Source organism: Bombus fervidus, chromosome 10 (assembly GCF_041682495.2).
Source record: "Bombus fervidus isolate BK054 chromosome 10, iyBomFerv1, whole genome shotgun sequence".
In the NCBI taxonomy this organism is placed as follows: domain Eukaryota; kingdom Metazoa; phylum Arthropoda; class Insecta; order Hymenoptera; family Apidae; genus Bombus; species Bombus fervidus.
The window spans coordinates 7,343,304-7,357,854 of NC_091526.1; the positions used below are offsets into that span (position 1 = coordinate 7,343,304).

At 39.9% G+C, this 14,551-nt stretch overlaps 1 protein-coding gene across 7 annotated transcripts in view; it reads right to left on the reverse strand.

The window, feature by feature from the left end:
- Ca-beta (Calcium channel protein beta subunit) overlaps window positions 1-14,116 on the reverse strand; it is a 30,959-nt gene extending 16,843 nt beyond the window's left edge. The window contains exons 1-3 of one of the 7 annotated variants that reach the window (XM_072011457.1): window positions 13,759-14,116; window positions 12,465-12,759; window positions 1,076-1,192 (exon numbers count right to left, since the gene is read on the reverse strand). In XM_072011457.1, the coding sequence (XP_071867558.1) occupies window positions 1,076-1,192; window positions 12,465-12,524 (177 nt within the window). In that variant the 5' untranslated portion in view covers window positions 12,525-12,759; window positions 13,759-14,116. Of the gene's footprint in view, window positions 1-1,075; window positions 1,193-5,453; window positions 6,018-9,297; window positions 9,850-12,464; window positions 13,469-13,758 lie in introns of those variants that run through there. The other 6 variants (XM_072011456.1, XM_072011455.1, XM_072011454.1 and 3 more) reach the window with 6 other exon arrangements.
- Between the last annotated feature and the right edge of the window lie 435 nt (window positions 14,117-14,551).

Sequence of the window (14,551 nt, forward strand, 5' to 3'; positions counted from 1 at the left end):
TAAGCTAGTTTTATTGTTTACGATATCGACTTTTTTATTGGGTCGTGTAGCGTAATCCATTATATCGCAACGATACTCGTGCAACAGTAATTTAAGCATAAAGTAAATGCCGATGAGATCACGGATGATCGGTACATTGTCAATGTATCATGTGACACATCGGCAAAGAATAAAAGCGTAATACAGTGATAGGGTGCTGTCCGCGTTTGTTACGTCGTTCTACCACTCGAAGGTCGCGGCTATTTAATCAATATTCATTTATTGTTCAGCCGAAGGTGATTCGACTGATGGGCCGTGTATGCTGGCCAACAAAAGAGTTTTCATAATTCAGACACGACCCGCTCTGTTATTACTCGGTCTAAATACTCGCCCTAATTCTGCGAAACTTCATGCTGGTACCAGGAAATTTATCGTTGAAACGTAGGATTAAGTTACATTCGAATATTCGTAACTTTATAAGCTTGAAGATTCGAAGATTCGAGGATTTGAATGGTCAGAAATTTTTGTAATTCGCAAACCAAAAGAGATTTTAAAATTCGGTGGATCACAAGTGTGCTTCATCCTCCATACTCTGCACTATTCAAAAGCCCGTTGACACAAAGTTAAAGACAATTAGGCGATCGTGTACGTACACAGGGAAGAAAGAGAGAAGTGTGACGGAAGCATCTAGACAACCGATCCGATAATTACCAATTCACCGAGTTCGAACGCGTTGCACCGGCTATTAGAAAGGAAGGTACAATTAAAGGCAATAGTATCACGGCTGGCAACGCGATATATTGCATTTGCATCTATCGTCGAAAACAAAGGATCACGAGTCGCTTAATTGGTTTCGCCAAGCGGTCTCCGCGTGCGAAATCTCATTGGTCTGGCGCGCTTATTCATTGACACGCTTTTCATTCCACGGCGGACAACTTACAGACTTGAACGTGAAGGCGGCGTCGGAGGCAATGACGCTGTTCGGAAGTAGTCGATCGATACCAAACGATTTACGAAAGACCGGTGGAAAAACAAGCCAAACGGGGGTGGAGGAAAGAGAGGTGAAACTGGAACATGCGAAAGATCAATGACTCACCCTGGCTTTTTCAAGTTGATTGAGGGCCTGCCTCTCCTTCTCACGACGCAAGCTCTCTTTCTCCTCGTCCAGCGAGAGATCCGAGCTCGGCTGTGAGTAGTTCGAGTCTGCCGAGCCCTGAAATACAAAATAAACTTGTTTAAATCGCGCCTCCAAGCGAAATCCATTATTACATTCGGGTCGTTATCGAATAGTTTCGAACCGAGTATAGTAACGACTCTTCCCTGATTTTGTGATAATAATATACTTCGTCTTTTCTCAGAGTTCACAGATTCCAAGAAGCGAATTTTCTCGTTCTATTTCTTATGTATACGATATGTTATTATTTTTACAAACGGTAATGTAAAACGTATTAATAACGTTGGTCGTTTTTTGATCATTTTAATATGCTCTATTTTCTGTCAGGCTTCACAAAGATTCCAGAAAGCGAGTTTCCTTGTTTTGTAAATTTTATACGCACAATATGTTACTTTGACGAATAGTAGTAAAATGGGCGATTGGTAAAATAAAAGTTTAAACGAATGGAATTTGCTATTATGCTACAGTTATTATGGTATTTTGTCAGTTCTTGTTTCACCGAATTTGTCAAACTGGTAACTACTGCGTCACGACTCTGGCAAGATTTTTCGAGAAGTTCGTGTTCCAAGAACTACAGGGAGCCCGATGTTTTGCCCACGGAAGCCTTGGAGAAGTTCTCAAGGGCTTTGAGAGTCGGGGACCATTAGCTTAAAAAGAGAAGTTCCGTCGGTTCTGAAGCAACCGTGACTGTCTTTGCAGACCCCACTTCTTTGCAAATATTTTAACGTGCTAGTTTGCAACGGCTTGTTACTTGAACCAGTATAAACGACGAAATTCTTGTTTTGCACAATTTCTCATTTCATATTTGTCTCGATATCTAGTCTCCAATTTACTGTCGTATTTCATAAAGTGCTTGTACTTCTGTCATAGGAACGTAACAAAATGCAATTAATTATATACGTTCGATTTGAAAAAATTCAACGTTTGTACGAATAAGTGGATAATACGCGACTAAGTAGAGCGGACCGTACCTGGTCGGACAAGCGTATATTCATTAGGTACGTGTTTCTCGCGAATTTTGTTCATTTCTAAATTATAAAAGGAATTAAATAAAACGAGACAGTGGTCAGCAGAGTGTCTAACATACAATGGTACGCAAAAAAGACTTTAATATATACTAATGTATATGAGTATCGCTATGTTTCATACCATGCATTGTTTATCACGCTCTATTCTGGGATGTATATTATATTTATGCACTGCTCTTCAATGTCAGTTATAATTCCATTTTGTAAAATCGTGGTGTTTCTTCCCCGCATTGTATCTTTTAACTTCCTATGATAATATAATAACATCTTAGTTAAATTTATAAGTGTCAGTGCAACACAACGCCAAAAGTACGCGTTACGAAAGTGTTACATATACTTCACGATTAGATCCGTGTGATTTCTAGAATAATCGCGTGGCAATTGGGCAAACAACACCGGAAATTATCCGCGACGAAAATTAGGATTCTATCTATACGTTAACACGCGCTGCGCAATTGGTTGCGTCAACTCGCGGAACATCCTGCCAAACGTTTCAGGAACAGCTCGTAACGCAACCATGTTGGCGACAATGTGACAAAAAGGGATGTTGGACGGTCAATTAATTGCCCGTACGACGAATTAATTGGATCGATTGCGTCGAACGCGATGGAAGACGTATCGATGTCGAACGTTCTCGAGCATGAAGAGACCTGGAAATTCATCGAAGCGAGAAGACGCAATTTCTAACAATTTTATCGATTCCAAACCGAAGACGACATTGACGTATTGATCCACCTTTCAAAGTCAAAGCTTTTACCTGTCCTGTAATTAGATACTTAATTAAATGCAAAGGATGCCCAGCGTGTGTCGCATCACTCAGGCGACCGTTCGATTTGCATTTCAGCATGGTGCATTCGGAGGCAATCTCGAATTTCGTTATATAGTATTAGAATTAAAGTCGAATTCATTTACAAAATGAATTCTCTCCTACTTCCCTTCAGTCTTCCTCACCCTTAAATGGGATCTTTTTTCTTTTTGTCGCTCTCTTTCGCTCTTTCTATCGGGACGATGAGTTCATTCGGTCGGGGCTTGTAACCATGCCAACGGCCTTTACTTAATCGTCTCTCTACCTGTTCCCCGTGCGTGACTGTGTAAACTCGTCTATGCGTGCCACCACGACCTTTTTCGACCCTCCGGGGGATCACGAGGACTGGAATGCTCTCGAACAATCGCGTGTGACGAATTTTTAGCCATAGCATTTTTGTGTCACTGGGTATAATACGAATTTCTATATTGGAAGATTAAATTAAGATGATAGGAATTTATGGGAGAAGATAAGGGATGGATATGCGCAAATATCTTGAAATATACTTTCAAGTTTCTATGTTTCTTGTTAACCGAGTCAGTTGACTTCAAGTAGCTTCAGACCACTGGTACTAACGTGAATCTGTTATTTTACTCCTTTTAAAACGTCTTGTCGAGTTCTCAGCTATTTCTTGTCATGAAAAGAGCAACAGCTACTAGGTAATGTAATGTTATTTCCTATTACCTTCTTGCCTCTCTAAACTAAGTTGACTGTAAATATACGCCATTTAAACATCCATTTTCATTTAACTTAAATGTATCTGAGCTTGTAGCGGTATTTTTCAAAATAAGGTCATGTCTACTCCATTTGAGTTCTGCATTAAGTCTGCTGAGTAAGTTTTTGATTACTGTCTTTCTAAAGGCACATTCAGCGTTATAAACGATAGTAGTAAATTATAAATTAAATCTGTTGATTAATTTTCAGGCCATTGTCCTTCTAAAAAGATATTGGCCATTATGAACGCTCCAAAAAAAAATGAGAAATTTAGTTTGGGTGCCTTAAATCATCCTTCTGAGCGTATGACGGGCAGATCTGGGTTAAATATCCACTCAAAATCAGATTACTCCAACTTAAATGTCTTCGCGTCAAATAACTTGACTCGTGTGTACACAAACTTCAAGTCGAGTTACCTCAATTGAATTTGAACGAGACCAAAGTGGTAAACGATGGAAGATGGAAATGAAGTAAACGTTAAGTGCAGAAGAATGGCAGGGTAACGCAAACAAAGTAATAAAAACTCGACACGGATAAAAGGAGGATAAAAAGAAGTCTGTGAATAGGACGAAAACAGCGGCTGCAGGAGCAACAGAGCATACTGGAAACGCTCGGTTTCACGCTCAAAATGTAAACCAGATCGATTTAGATTGCAACGTAAAGGATCGAGGCTGTGCAACGATAGCACGCCTGGCCGGTTTTATTTCACGCCAGGCTGATTAATGTAAAACTTGTATGACGCATCGCACGCCACGGAAAATCCTTTATAAAATCGAGAAAATGTATGAAGACGCCTCGCACGCTCCACGCTGCTCCCTTGCAACTAATTTACTTTGTGTAAGGAGGCCGATTCATTGACATCCTTTATGAAACGTGTACGCCGTACGCGTTACAAGCATTATCTTCTTATAACCTTACCTGTGTACCTGTGTCGCGTATTACAAAAAAATAACATTAAGGTGAAAGCTAAAACGAGATCGTTTTTCTTCGGAATATAAACAAGAACGATCATTCTTAATTAAATTGAGAGAATATAAATGATGATGTTCGTGGAAGCTTCAATTTAATTCAGTTAATTGCTACAAGTTTCAATACGGATATAATAGTTGAATACGATAAGTGAAATGAATACGATGATTGACAATTTCCTTGTTTTATAGAAATTCGATATATCGTCAATCAATTCTGCACTAAACTTTCTGTTTGATTTTTAAATTAATTATACGTCTTTTTTTATGATCTTGAATATTTAACAAATATTAATAACATTATACGAAGAACTAATACTATTCCTTTCTTACAAAATATCATATATTTTCAAAAAATTCATCTATCATTTATTCAATTACTTTGTATCCCTTTAAGACGTTAAATAAAAGTTACATAAAATCATCAAAATTGCCATACGTTTTACCGTGTGATCGTCAATTATTAATTTGAATTTCTTTCATTCTCATATTTAAAACCGTGTGGAAACAAATGGCATCTAGTTGAAAATTAACTGAATAATGGAAGAACATCAAAATTAAAAATCAAAAAAACTGACAATTGAAAAAAGGAAAGTTTGGAAAATATCGATGAAGAATGGAAAAAGAAAATATAGAAGAAGAGCAAAAGAGATGATGAAAGGATCTTCTGAAGTATCCACATAAAATTCCCAATGAGTGTCAACTAATCTCTACCAAATTTTCTTATACGACCATAGCAAGACACAACGAAAAGAGACTTGAAAGGACGATTGTCGGTGGTGTACCTGCGTAAATAGCTTGTTGTAGCCAGAATTGTGTTGATTGTATCCGATCATCGCCGGAAGCCAACGCCGTTGTCGCCAGGGCCGTTGTTCGAGTGGCTTTATCCACCTTCGCCGGGCCCTTCGACTCTGTTATGGCCCAGTTTCGTTCTCTGAACCGGCTCTGTGGCACGACGTTGATCCGCTAAGCTCTCGCTTAGCACACGCTACCGCATTGCGTCTTTTTCTCCTCTGCTCTGTTCGTTCTTTCAACCAATGGAACAAACTTAGCAATAGACTCTGCCCCGTTGGTAAAAGTTTAACGTGGGATTTTCGTGGCGTTGCTACGCCATGCTGGCCGGCGCGAAGGCCGTGCAGCCAGTGGAACTTCACCTCAGGCGCTCTTCCACGACTTTTTCCGCTTCCGTTTGCAAGCCATCCAAACGCCAGTCGCGTTTCTACTCACAGCTTTCGAGCTTCATCGCACCTCGAACACCTGGTGCTTCGACTTTCGCGTCCATCGCGGATTTCTCCGCGAGACGAGATCGCTTCTCGATGATCCTCTCCTCGTGTTCAGCTTCGAACACGCTGTCGACAAGGAGATTCTTTGTTCAATGTGACAAGCTTTGAGATTTTAACGGATGAACGCAGACACGATACTAATACGATGATGATTCGAAATTTCTACGTTTATCAAATTTCGAGGAGAATTGCATTAATTGTATTATTGAATATATTGGAAATTATATTATTGGATATGTTATTTGATCTTGCAATTGTTTAAAATTTCTCTATTGAATATTTCAAATATTCTTTATTTTATTTTACTACCTTTATCAAATCTCAAAGGAAACGTTACTGGATTCAAAATTCTGGAATACAGATATTCCCTTATGGTAGTATAAAGTTTGACGTACGATCAAGTGTAGTCTGAATGGGTCAAGTGTATTATGTTCCACGTGGTTTGAAGTCCTCTACACCAAGTCTGTAAGGGATCAAATATTTTGCTCTGTTACTTTCGCTAAACCAAAGAGGAGATCATCGGATTCAAAATTTCCAAATATATGTCCTCTTATCGAAATCCCCTAAAATCTAACTAATCCACTTTTACCAGTATGTGATAACATATAACCTCGCTCATCTGTATAATCCACTATATACTAAAAAAGAGAAGATAGCGGAAGACAAAGCTTCAGAAGAAAGTCTATACGTCACAGTCTCCTAAATTTCGACAAAAACCCTCGCATAATTCATGATATTTCCTAAGTATCCTTTCTTCCCATTCTCTCTCTCTCTCTCTCTCTCTCTCTCTCTCTCTCTTTCTCTCTAGATACTCTAAGACTTTTTATTCTCCCACATACTATACTTAAAGAACGGTCAAGGAGACTTACAAGAAAGGCCTTTTTCGGATCTAAGCAACCACCACCATAACTCTATTCCTTCTCCTCTAATGGTTTCGCGACGAATCGTCTGGTACACATTGACACCGGTTGGTCGGTGCCAGACTGGCGGTCGTTTCATCGCTGTCACAAAATATGCTGGTATAATTGCTCTTAAGAGGAGGATCTTAACGAGGGGAGACCGTGAGCTTCGTCTTTGGCTCCGAGACCTCGCCTAACGACTGCTCGTCCGTTAATTACATCGTAGCAATTAAAGTAACGACGGTTGGAAATCGCGCTGTTGTCCGTGGACGTGGATGCCTGCAACATCCTCGACACGGTCGATTTGATCGGTCGCGAAGTCTGGTCACGTAACATGGAAACTACTGGGCCATCTCGTATCATCTATATATACAATAGGGCACGTCACGAATGATTTTAACCAACGAAAACTATGACAGTCGCTGAGAATAAAGTCAAAATACTACAACCAACGAAGATGTCATAACGAACGTGGAAAAATATTATTCATTGCGTTGTTAGTTTAGTTCAATTATTTATTTATTCATTATTTGTAACAGGAAATATATTTCTTTTAATTATTTTGCTATATAATTGTAATTATTAGCGAGCAAAATACTCGCAACAAATTATCCTTGAATACATATATATTATGTATTTTTATGTATGCTAGAACGAACTGATGCTACAATGAACAAAGTTTTAGAAGCAATTAGTTCATTGTAGCATAGCCCACTGTATATAGCCGAGGTTTATTTCATCGTTTGTTCATGAACGCCTTTAATCGATCCATTTTGATCACATAGTCGAAGTTCAAAATGTTCACCATGGCCCTGTTGCTTGACTGCGGATTTTTATCCATTTACGTGTTATCCCAAGAAAAAATCCGGCAAGTAGATTTTTGTCAATCTTCTCGCTTCAATATTGCTTTATGACTGAAAAATTGTTCTTTGATATGACACAATCAAAGATGAACAAATTTTGCTAGGATCAGAGATGATACTTTCTAAAAATACTTGACAGGTTAAAAAAGTTTTGTCGTTCAGATCGCGCGACTATTCAATCAGATACTAATTAAAATTTCGTTAAGATAGGTTGAGATAAAAGAAGTAAATTGTACAAATGAATTTTATAAATTACATGTCAACTGATTCTTTCATTTCTATGTAAAATCCTAAAATTGAGAGCTTGAAGTCAATAACCTACGACTCGTCACTCATCGGTTCACTAATATTATTAGTTAATAAATTATCATGCAAGAGAGTCTTGGTTCGAACTAGATTGAAACAACGTTTAGACGATACGACGCTTATGTAAATCGACGGTGTGCAAAGACCTTGTTACGTGTTTAATAGCTGAGACCGAAGGATCGAGCTGGTAAGGCTTCGATTATGGGTGGTCACGATGAGAGATCGTTAAGAGGATTCCAGACTTATGGTCAAAGAATGGATTATACACGTGATGTTATGGAACACGGAGCAAATTCCTTCGCGGAATATCTAAATTTCGGAAAAGCTAAATGAGACGTGAAAATAGAAATTACATTAATATTGCAGAAAATGTTTCTCAAGCAACGAACGAAGTAACGTCACGCGATTCCCTCGATCATTCTGGATAATTAATTAGCGAGGTATTCTCTATCTACGTCGTAGGCTTAGAAATCCGCCAGCGGAGGATCGAGGACGTTACGATTTAAAAAAAAAAAGACTCGACTGTCTGGAATTATCAGAGAGGGAGGGCAATCGATTTCGTTGACCCCTTTGTTACAGTGTACCGTGTCGAGTGCGCTATCCTTTTGTAAACAGTGGACGATTATTCAGCGAGAAGCAACGATTCACGATTATCGAGATAACACCCTGTGTATATCATCGCGCGATTATTACTCGTGGCGTTAAGAAGATTCCGAGGGACACGTCGAAAGAAACCCTCGTTCGCGAATAATGGCAGTGTCCTTTGAAGAATAATAGGATGTCCTTATCCAGCCAAGTGTCCTCTTTGTCTTCCTCCGAACAACGACGCGTAATTTGCTCAAAGAGCGTCGACGATAAGCACCATAAAAAGGGAAGAATGAGAACGAAGAAAAAAAGAAAAGACGCTTGAAAAACAAGAGAGAAAGGCGAACACAGAGAAAAAGAGAGAGAGAGAGAAAGAGAATGTAGACTATCCAAGTAGCGATGTAGACGTTTCATCGCTTCAAAGACACTCGAGAGAGACGAGACGGGTTGCGAATCCACGAAAACTCGAACGGGGGTCTATGAAAGCGGAGGACGCTCTCGGAAGCGGGTCAACGACATCGTGGAGTGGCGAGTTCATGTTCATTCGATCGACTCGGCCCGCCGCGAAGCGTTATCAACATTTATCGTAAAAGCCTGCTGCCTGCGTTCATCCTTAGCCCGGTTTTCCTCCTGTCTGGCCAGTGACTGGACGAATCTCCTTCCACGCGTTCTATGTTACTCAACGGTGTATACCTGCGTTTGATCGTCTCGCGCGGAAGTAGATAAGGAAAACAAATATCAACAGCTTGGAAACGTCGAAAAGTGGCCGGGGTCGCGTGCGTGGTCCGCCGAGCCTCTCGGCACTACGCGTGTTCCCTTCGTGGGGCAGAACAGGAAGCACGTCGAGATGAAACAAATTGAAATTCCTCGATCACCTTCCAGTGAAACGATGCAACGTGGATCTTTGAAATTCTTCTGTTTTTTTCTTTTTTTTTTTATTTTTTATTGGAACACACTGAACTTGCGAATGTGATGTCGGTGTCGTTTCGAAATGGCACACGCGCGACTTGACGATGATGGGGGGACGACGTTTCTTCGCGTACTGACACTACGTGCTGTACGTCCCCGCGAACTCGAATCGCGTTCCTGCCTGGGTTAGTTGATACATCGGCCTAAGGGTTTGCCGACTCACCCGCTCTGTGGCGCCACCGAGGAAGCCGGACGACACCCCCGTAACTATATCGATCCACAACCCCTCTTCCGTCCCGATCCTTGCCGCCCATTGCGACCCACACGACAACGCCAGGCCACTGCACCCTGAAGGCAACGTGTCCTATCAAACTGTACGAATACACGCGTTCTTGAATACATTTGTGTGAGTGTGTGTATGCGTATACACGCTTACTAGGCGCTTGGTAACGTGTATGCGCCTAGGACGATCGGAGTCGAATCGCGAAACCACGAGACGTCTTCGCCGCCGCTCTGCGGTCAAAGGTTCCTCCGACCGAAAGTGTGTCATTCGGATGAATCGAATATTTAGCCGATAAGTTTGGCGGGTCAAAGAAGGCCGGTCCAGAATAGAAACCAGCTTTCCGCGTTACGAAGGGCAGAGATGTTGCGTTTGTTGATTTGATAGCATAGATTTTTCTGCGGGTGGAGAATAGACGCTTTTTTTCAGAGATTGTGGAGTATGTGTCTTGAATTGGAATTTAGATTGGAAGATTTTGTTCTTTTTGAGGAATATATCGGTAGATCTGTGTTTGGATGTAGGTTGTTCGTTGATTAGATAGCGGATTTTTTTTTTTAGAATGCAAAGTAGGGATTGTTTTTTGGATTACGATTTACCGTGGAACTTCTCTTCCTCTTCCTTTGGAGAATTGATAAGTTTCTGATTGGATACACAATAGTTGGTTCGTTGATTGGACAGCGAATCTTTCTAGAGGCAAAGTAAAACATAGTGGAATATGTATATATCGATGGAATGATTGCGTACACGTTGGATTGGAATTTACCTTTCCTTTTTATTTAAGGAAATTTATAAGTGTGTTTATAATAATTTGCTTATTAATTTATTGAACGGCCATCGTTTGCAACGCTTTGCATCGTTTATCTCGATTTATCTTGGTTTATCTTTTCTGTAGGAAATTCATAAACATATAATTCATTCATTTTGCAATAAATACTTAAAAATAAATGTAAATTAATCGTCTCGGAATATTTTCCTTTCTCCTAAGAAGAAAATTATTTCGTTTGTATTTGAATATAATTACGTTACAAATATTAGACAAACTGAAGAATTTGATGAATTACCCTGACAACGAGAGGAGAGTGGAAATCAATCGACTAATTGAATTTCTGACATTAATGATCGATGACAAGCTCGGTATGCCAACAAACAAGATTGAATCTACAAGGATTTTGAACTGGATTTTCCGTGTTAATATGACGGAATTGTCAGGGAATCCAATTTATCAACAAAACCCTATGACTCGTATCCACGAGAACTTTTTTTTCACGTGAGTTACAGGTTGATTCAGGAATTGGGTCAAACCTACTATACATTGTACACGTCGTTCTTTCACCTTTGAATCTTTCTTCCGGAATCGTCGAGGCTATTACGAAAAAGCTTCTTCCCTTTAAAGTATCCTGTTTTACAGACACACACAGTGCCGAAAGGCTATTATTACGTAAATGTCGCAACGAAGAGCGTCTTGTTTCGAGTAAAGAAACAACGTCTGCCCTTCTTTCTTAATTAGACGAACATAATTGAGAGATAAGATTCCAGCGTGGCACGAGTTTATAATTAGACGTAATTGTCTGTTTCGTGTGGCAACCGCAAACTGATCGAATCGAAGCATCCTTGAATCGAAGATTTAAACAGGTTTACTCGTTCTATATTATCATGTTCGATATTTCAACTAGAAAGTGGTAGACATAGACACGTTTGATCGGTTTATATGCAAGGAATGAAGACATATCCAATTTGCAAATGATGCAAAACAGACATTGCAGAAGGCTGATTTGGCAAACTTGGCGACCAAGAGGACACTCGTCCGACGAAGGACGTCGCAGCTATTTCAGTAGAAAGGCGGCATTAGAGCATCCTGTCATTTAAAGTAGAATTTTAAGAATAGATCGGTTACACAAGGCACGCTTATGAAAATAATCTTATTAGACTCTTAGTATGTTCCATCGAACTCATTTTTTCTTATCTTATATCGACCACGTCGATACCATTATTGGCGCTGATACACGCTTTGAATTAGAATTTGCATTGAAATTCCAATGCCTTACCAAAGGAGCCAACAACTTGCACATTCAAAATTTTTACGTAAGAGGGACGATATCTAATCTCATTCCTTTCTTCCATTTTCATTTTAACTCATTCGAGACTAATAAGATTATACGTGTCCTCCCTATCTACCCTCCTCAAAGTAACGTTTAGAAAGACTGTTAAATTGTTATAATTTTTCTGACATCGCTGAAACTTATTGGAACGTAATTCCATAATATATGGAACTACATACATTTTCATTCCAAGCATTATACCTTTCCCCAAATTAGAGTGGATTATGAACCATCATTATAAACCACACTATGCGATATATTCCATTTCAAAAAGTACCATTAACATATTCCCTTCCTCAGATTTGAATCAATTATAGACCAAATCGCTATATCTATTACTATAATCATGAAAAATGTCTCGAAATATTATCTCTGCGTTAGACATTATCTGTTTGACTAGAATTCTTACGTCCTTCGATTTACTAATTTATTCAATATCCGCAAAAATAGTCGGAAAAATACCCGATCGATAATTCGAAGCAAGTAGAACCCCACACTCTACTTACAATTCCTCCGATACAAATTGGGAGTTAGTAAAAAATACAACAGCTCGTTAGTCTAATTTCGTTTACCTTCCTTCTGCCAAAGGGCTTGTAGTGTTCCCGTCTGGCTGGTCGTCGAAGATGCGCCATTTTCCGGTTGCGCGGATCGCAGGAAACTCGCAAAAGGACGGAGAACTCGCGTGTACCTCGTACTTTTGTCGATACAAAGAAGGCCGAACAGTCGGATGAACGATATCCGTTTACACGATCGCCTGCGTGGATCAGTTTTCGTCAGCTTCGCGAGTCCATCGACTTCCGGCACGAAGTACGTCGGGTCCTGGTTCTAAACCGCATTTATCACGGGCCGGCTGTCAGTTGCTTTTCACTTCACACGCATGTACACGCCAGACTGTTATTCGGTTTTTGTCGTTGATTGCGAGGGATGCATTGGAATTCGATTTTCTTCGATTTTTACGATTCTTTCAACGGCAAGTGGTTAGTTTCAAGGAACGAGAAACGATTGTTTGCAAGGTATGGGATTCAAGAATAGAAACGATTAACAGGCTTGTTCGAGAGATCTTTGGATCAATGCCGAACGCTAAACGCGATTGCTCGTGACGTGTTTGGGGGTATATCGAACGCATAAATCTCTGGCCTTAACCTTGACTTTTCAAATCGAACTTTTAGGTTTTAAAAAGGGAGAGTTGGAATGGAATATTGAACTGTATATCGGGAGTTAAAAATTAATTGGCAACTATATATGTTATTATAAGGGAGATGTTATGTGGAAGTGATATAAACTATTCTCGAATCATTTACAATTATATATTATGCATAGGTGCAGATAGAATGTTTCATCGGTTAATAACATCTATGATATTTTGCTCTGTCGTCATCAAGCCAATTATCAACTGGACCAATGAAGAGAGGCCAATGAGAATTCCTATAAATTATGTATATTTAATATTGCGAAGGTTTATAAAACGAATATGAAAACTTTGTTATTGTCATGAACAACAATCGTGATAATCGTGCGATTCTCTGATATGAACTTATGTTTGGAGAAAATTCAATGAAAATTTTTTTGAGACGCAGAGAAACAGGAATAAAGAGGGAAATTTAACCCTTTAAAGAAAGTTTCAGTCACAGGACTTTTTGAACTCATAAATGAAGAAGCAAATTTAAGAATTTAACAATTCTGATGGGCCTGGAATAATAAAGCTACGTAATCGTTCGTTCAATAAAAATTGTTTTCATTCATTGTCTTTTACATATTTCGAAGAAGCCACACGCGGTCAGGGTTTTCTCTGAAAGAACATTTCACATGCACCGGCCTAATATTACAACTCACTACTACTGGCTAAACAAACGTAAGAGGACCTACCACTACCAGTTTAATGCATCCCACGCTCATTCATATCTCTCTACACCCAACTATCTCTGTTTTCTCAACAGAACCACAATTCTTCGTCCGTAGAAATCGATTCTCTAACACTTTACGTTACTCTGCTAACACACTGCGTGTCTCGACCACGTTAAAATCCACGTAGTCACGTGTGTCTGCCGAACACAACGGGGATACACGATTTCTTGGACGATTTACACGCGGTCAGAGGATCGATTCACGCATCCGCGTCCTTTCTTCATCCGTGTCTCGAACAAGTAAAATGGACAGACACTGATCAGTGAGAACTGGGTGTACGGAGACGAAAGGCCGGTACGCTCGAACGTGTGCTACTGGTGCGACGAGTAGCTTTTGGAACGCATCACGACCTCCTCCGCTATAAATAAAACGGTGGCCGCCACACCGAAAACTCTGCCAGCCAGCCGGAGAGTGCTCGAGCCGTCGTAATTTTCCTCGTTCAACGAAGGAACATGGGGAAGAGGAATACCAGCCGGTTAGAGGTAATTCCTAGAGACCGCGGAATGTGAGTCAGCCCGTTGGCTTTTGAGCCGATACTCCTCGATAACATTCCACGATTTAGGACGTGCATCCCCATTCCCAAGCATCGGAACACTTACTAAACAAATTTGTGAAATAATTAGAAAATTGAGAAGAGTATAAAAATCACCACGTAGCTTGGACCATGGATTGGACTGCGGAAATTTTGTAAATTCATATTTTCGTGAACATAGCAAATAAATAAAAGAAATACCCATATATTCTCGATTATCTT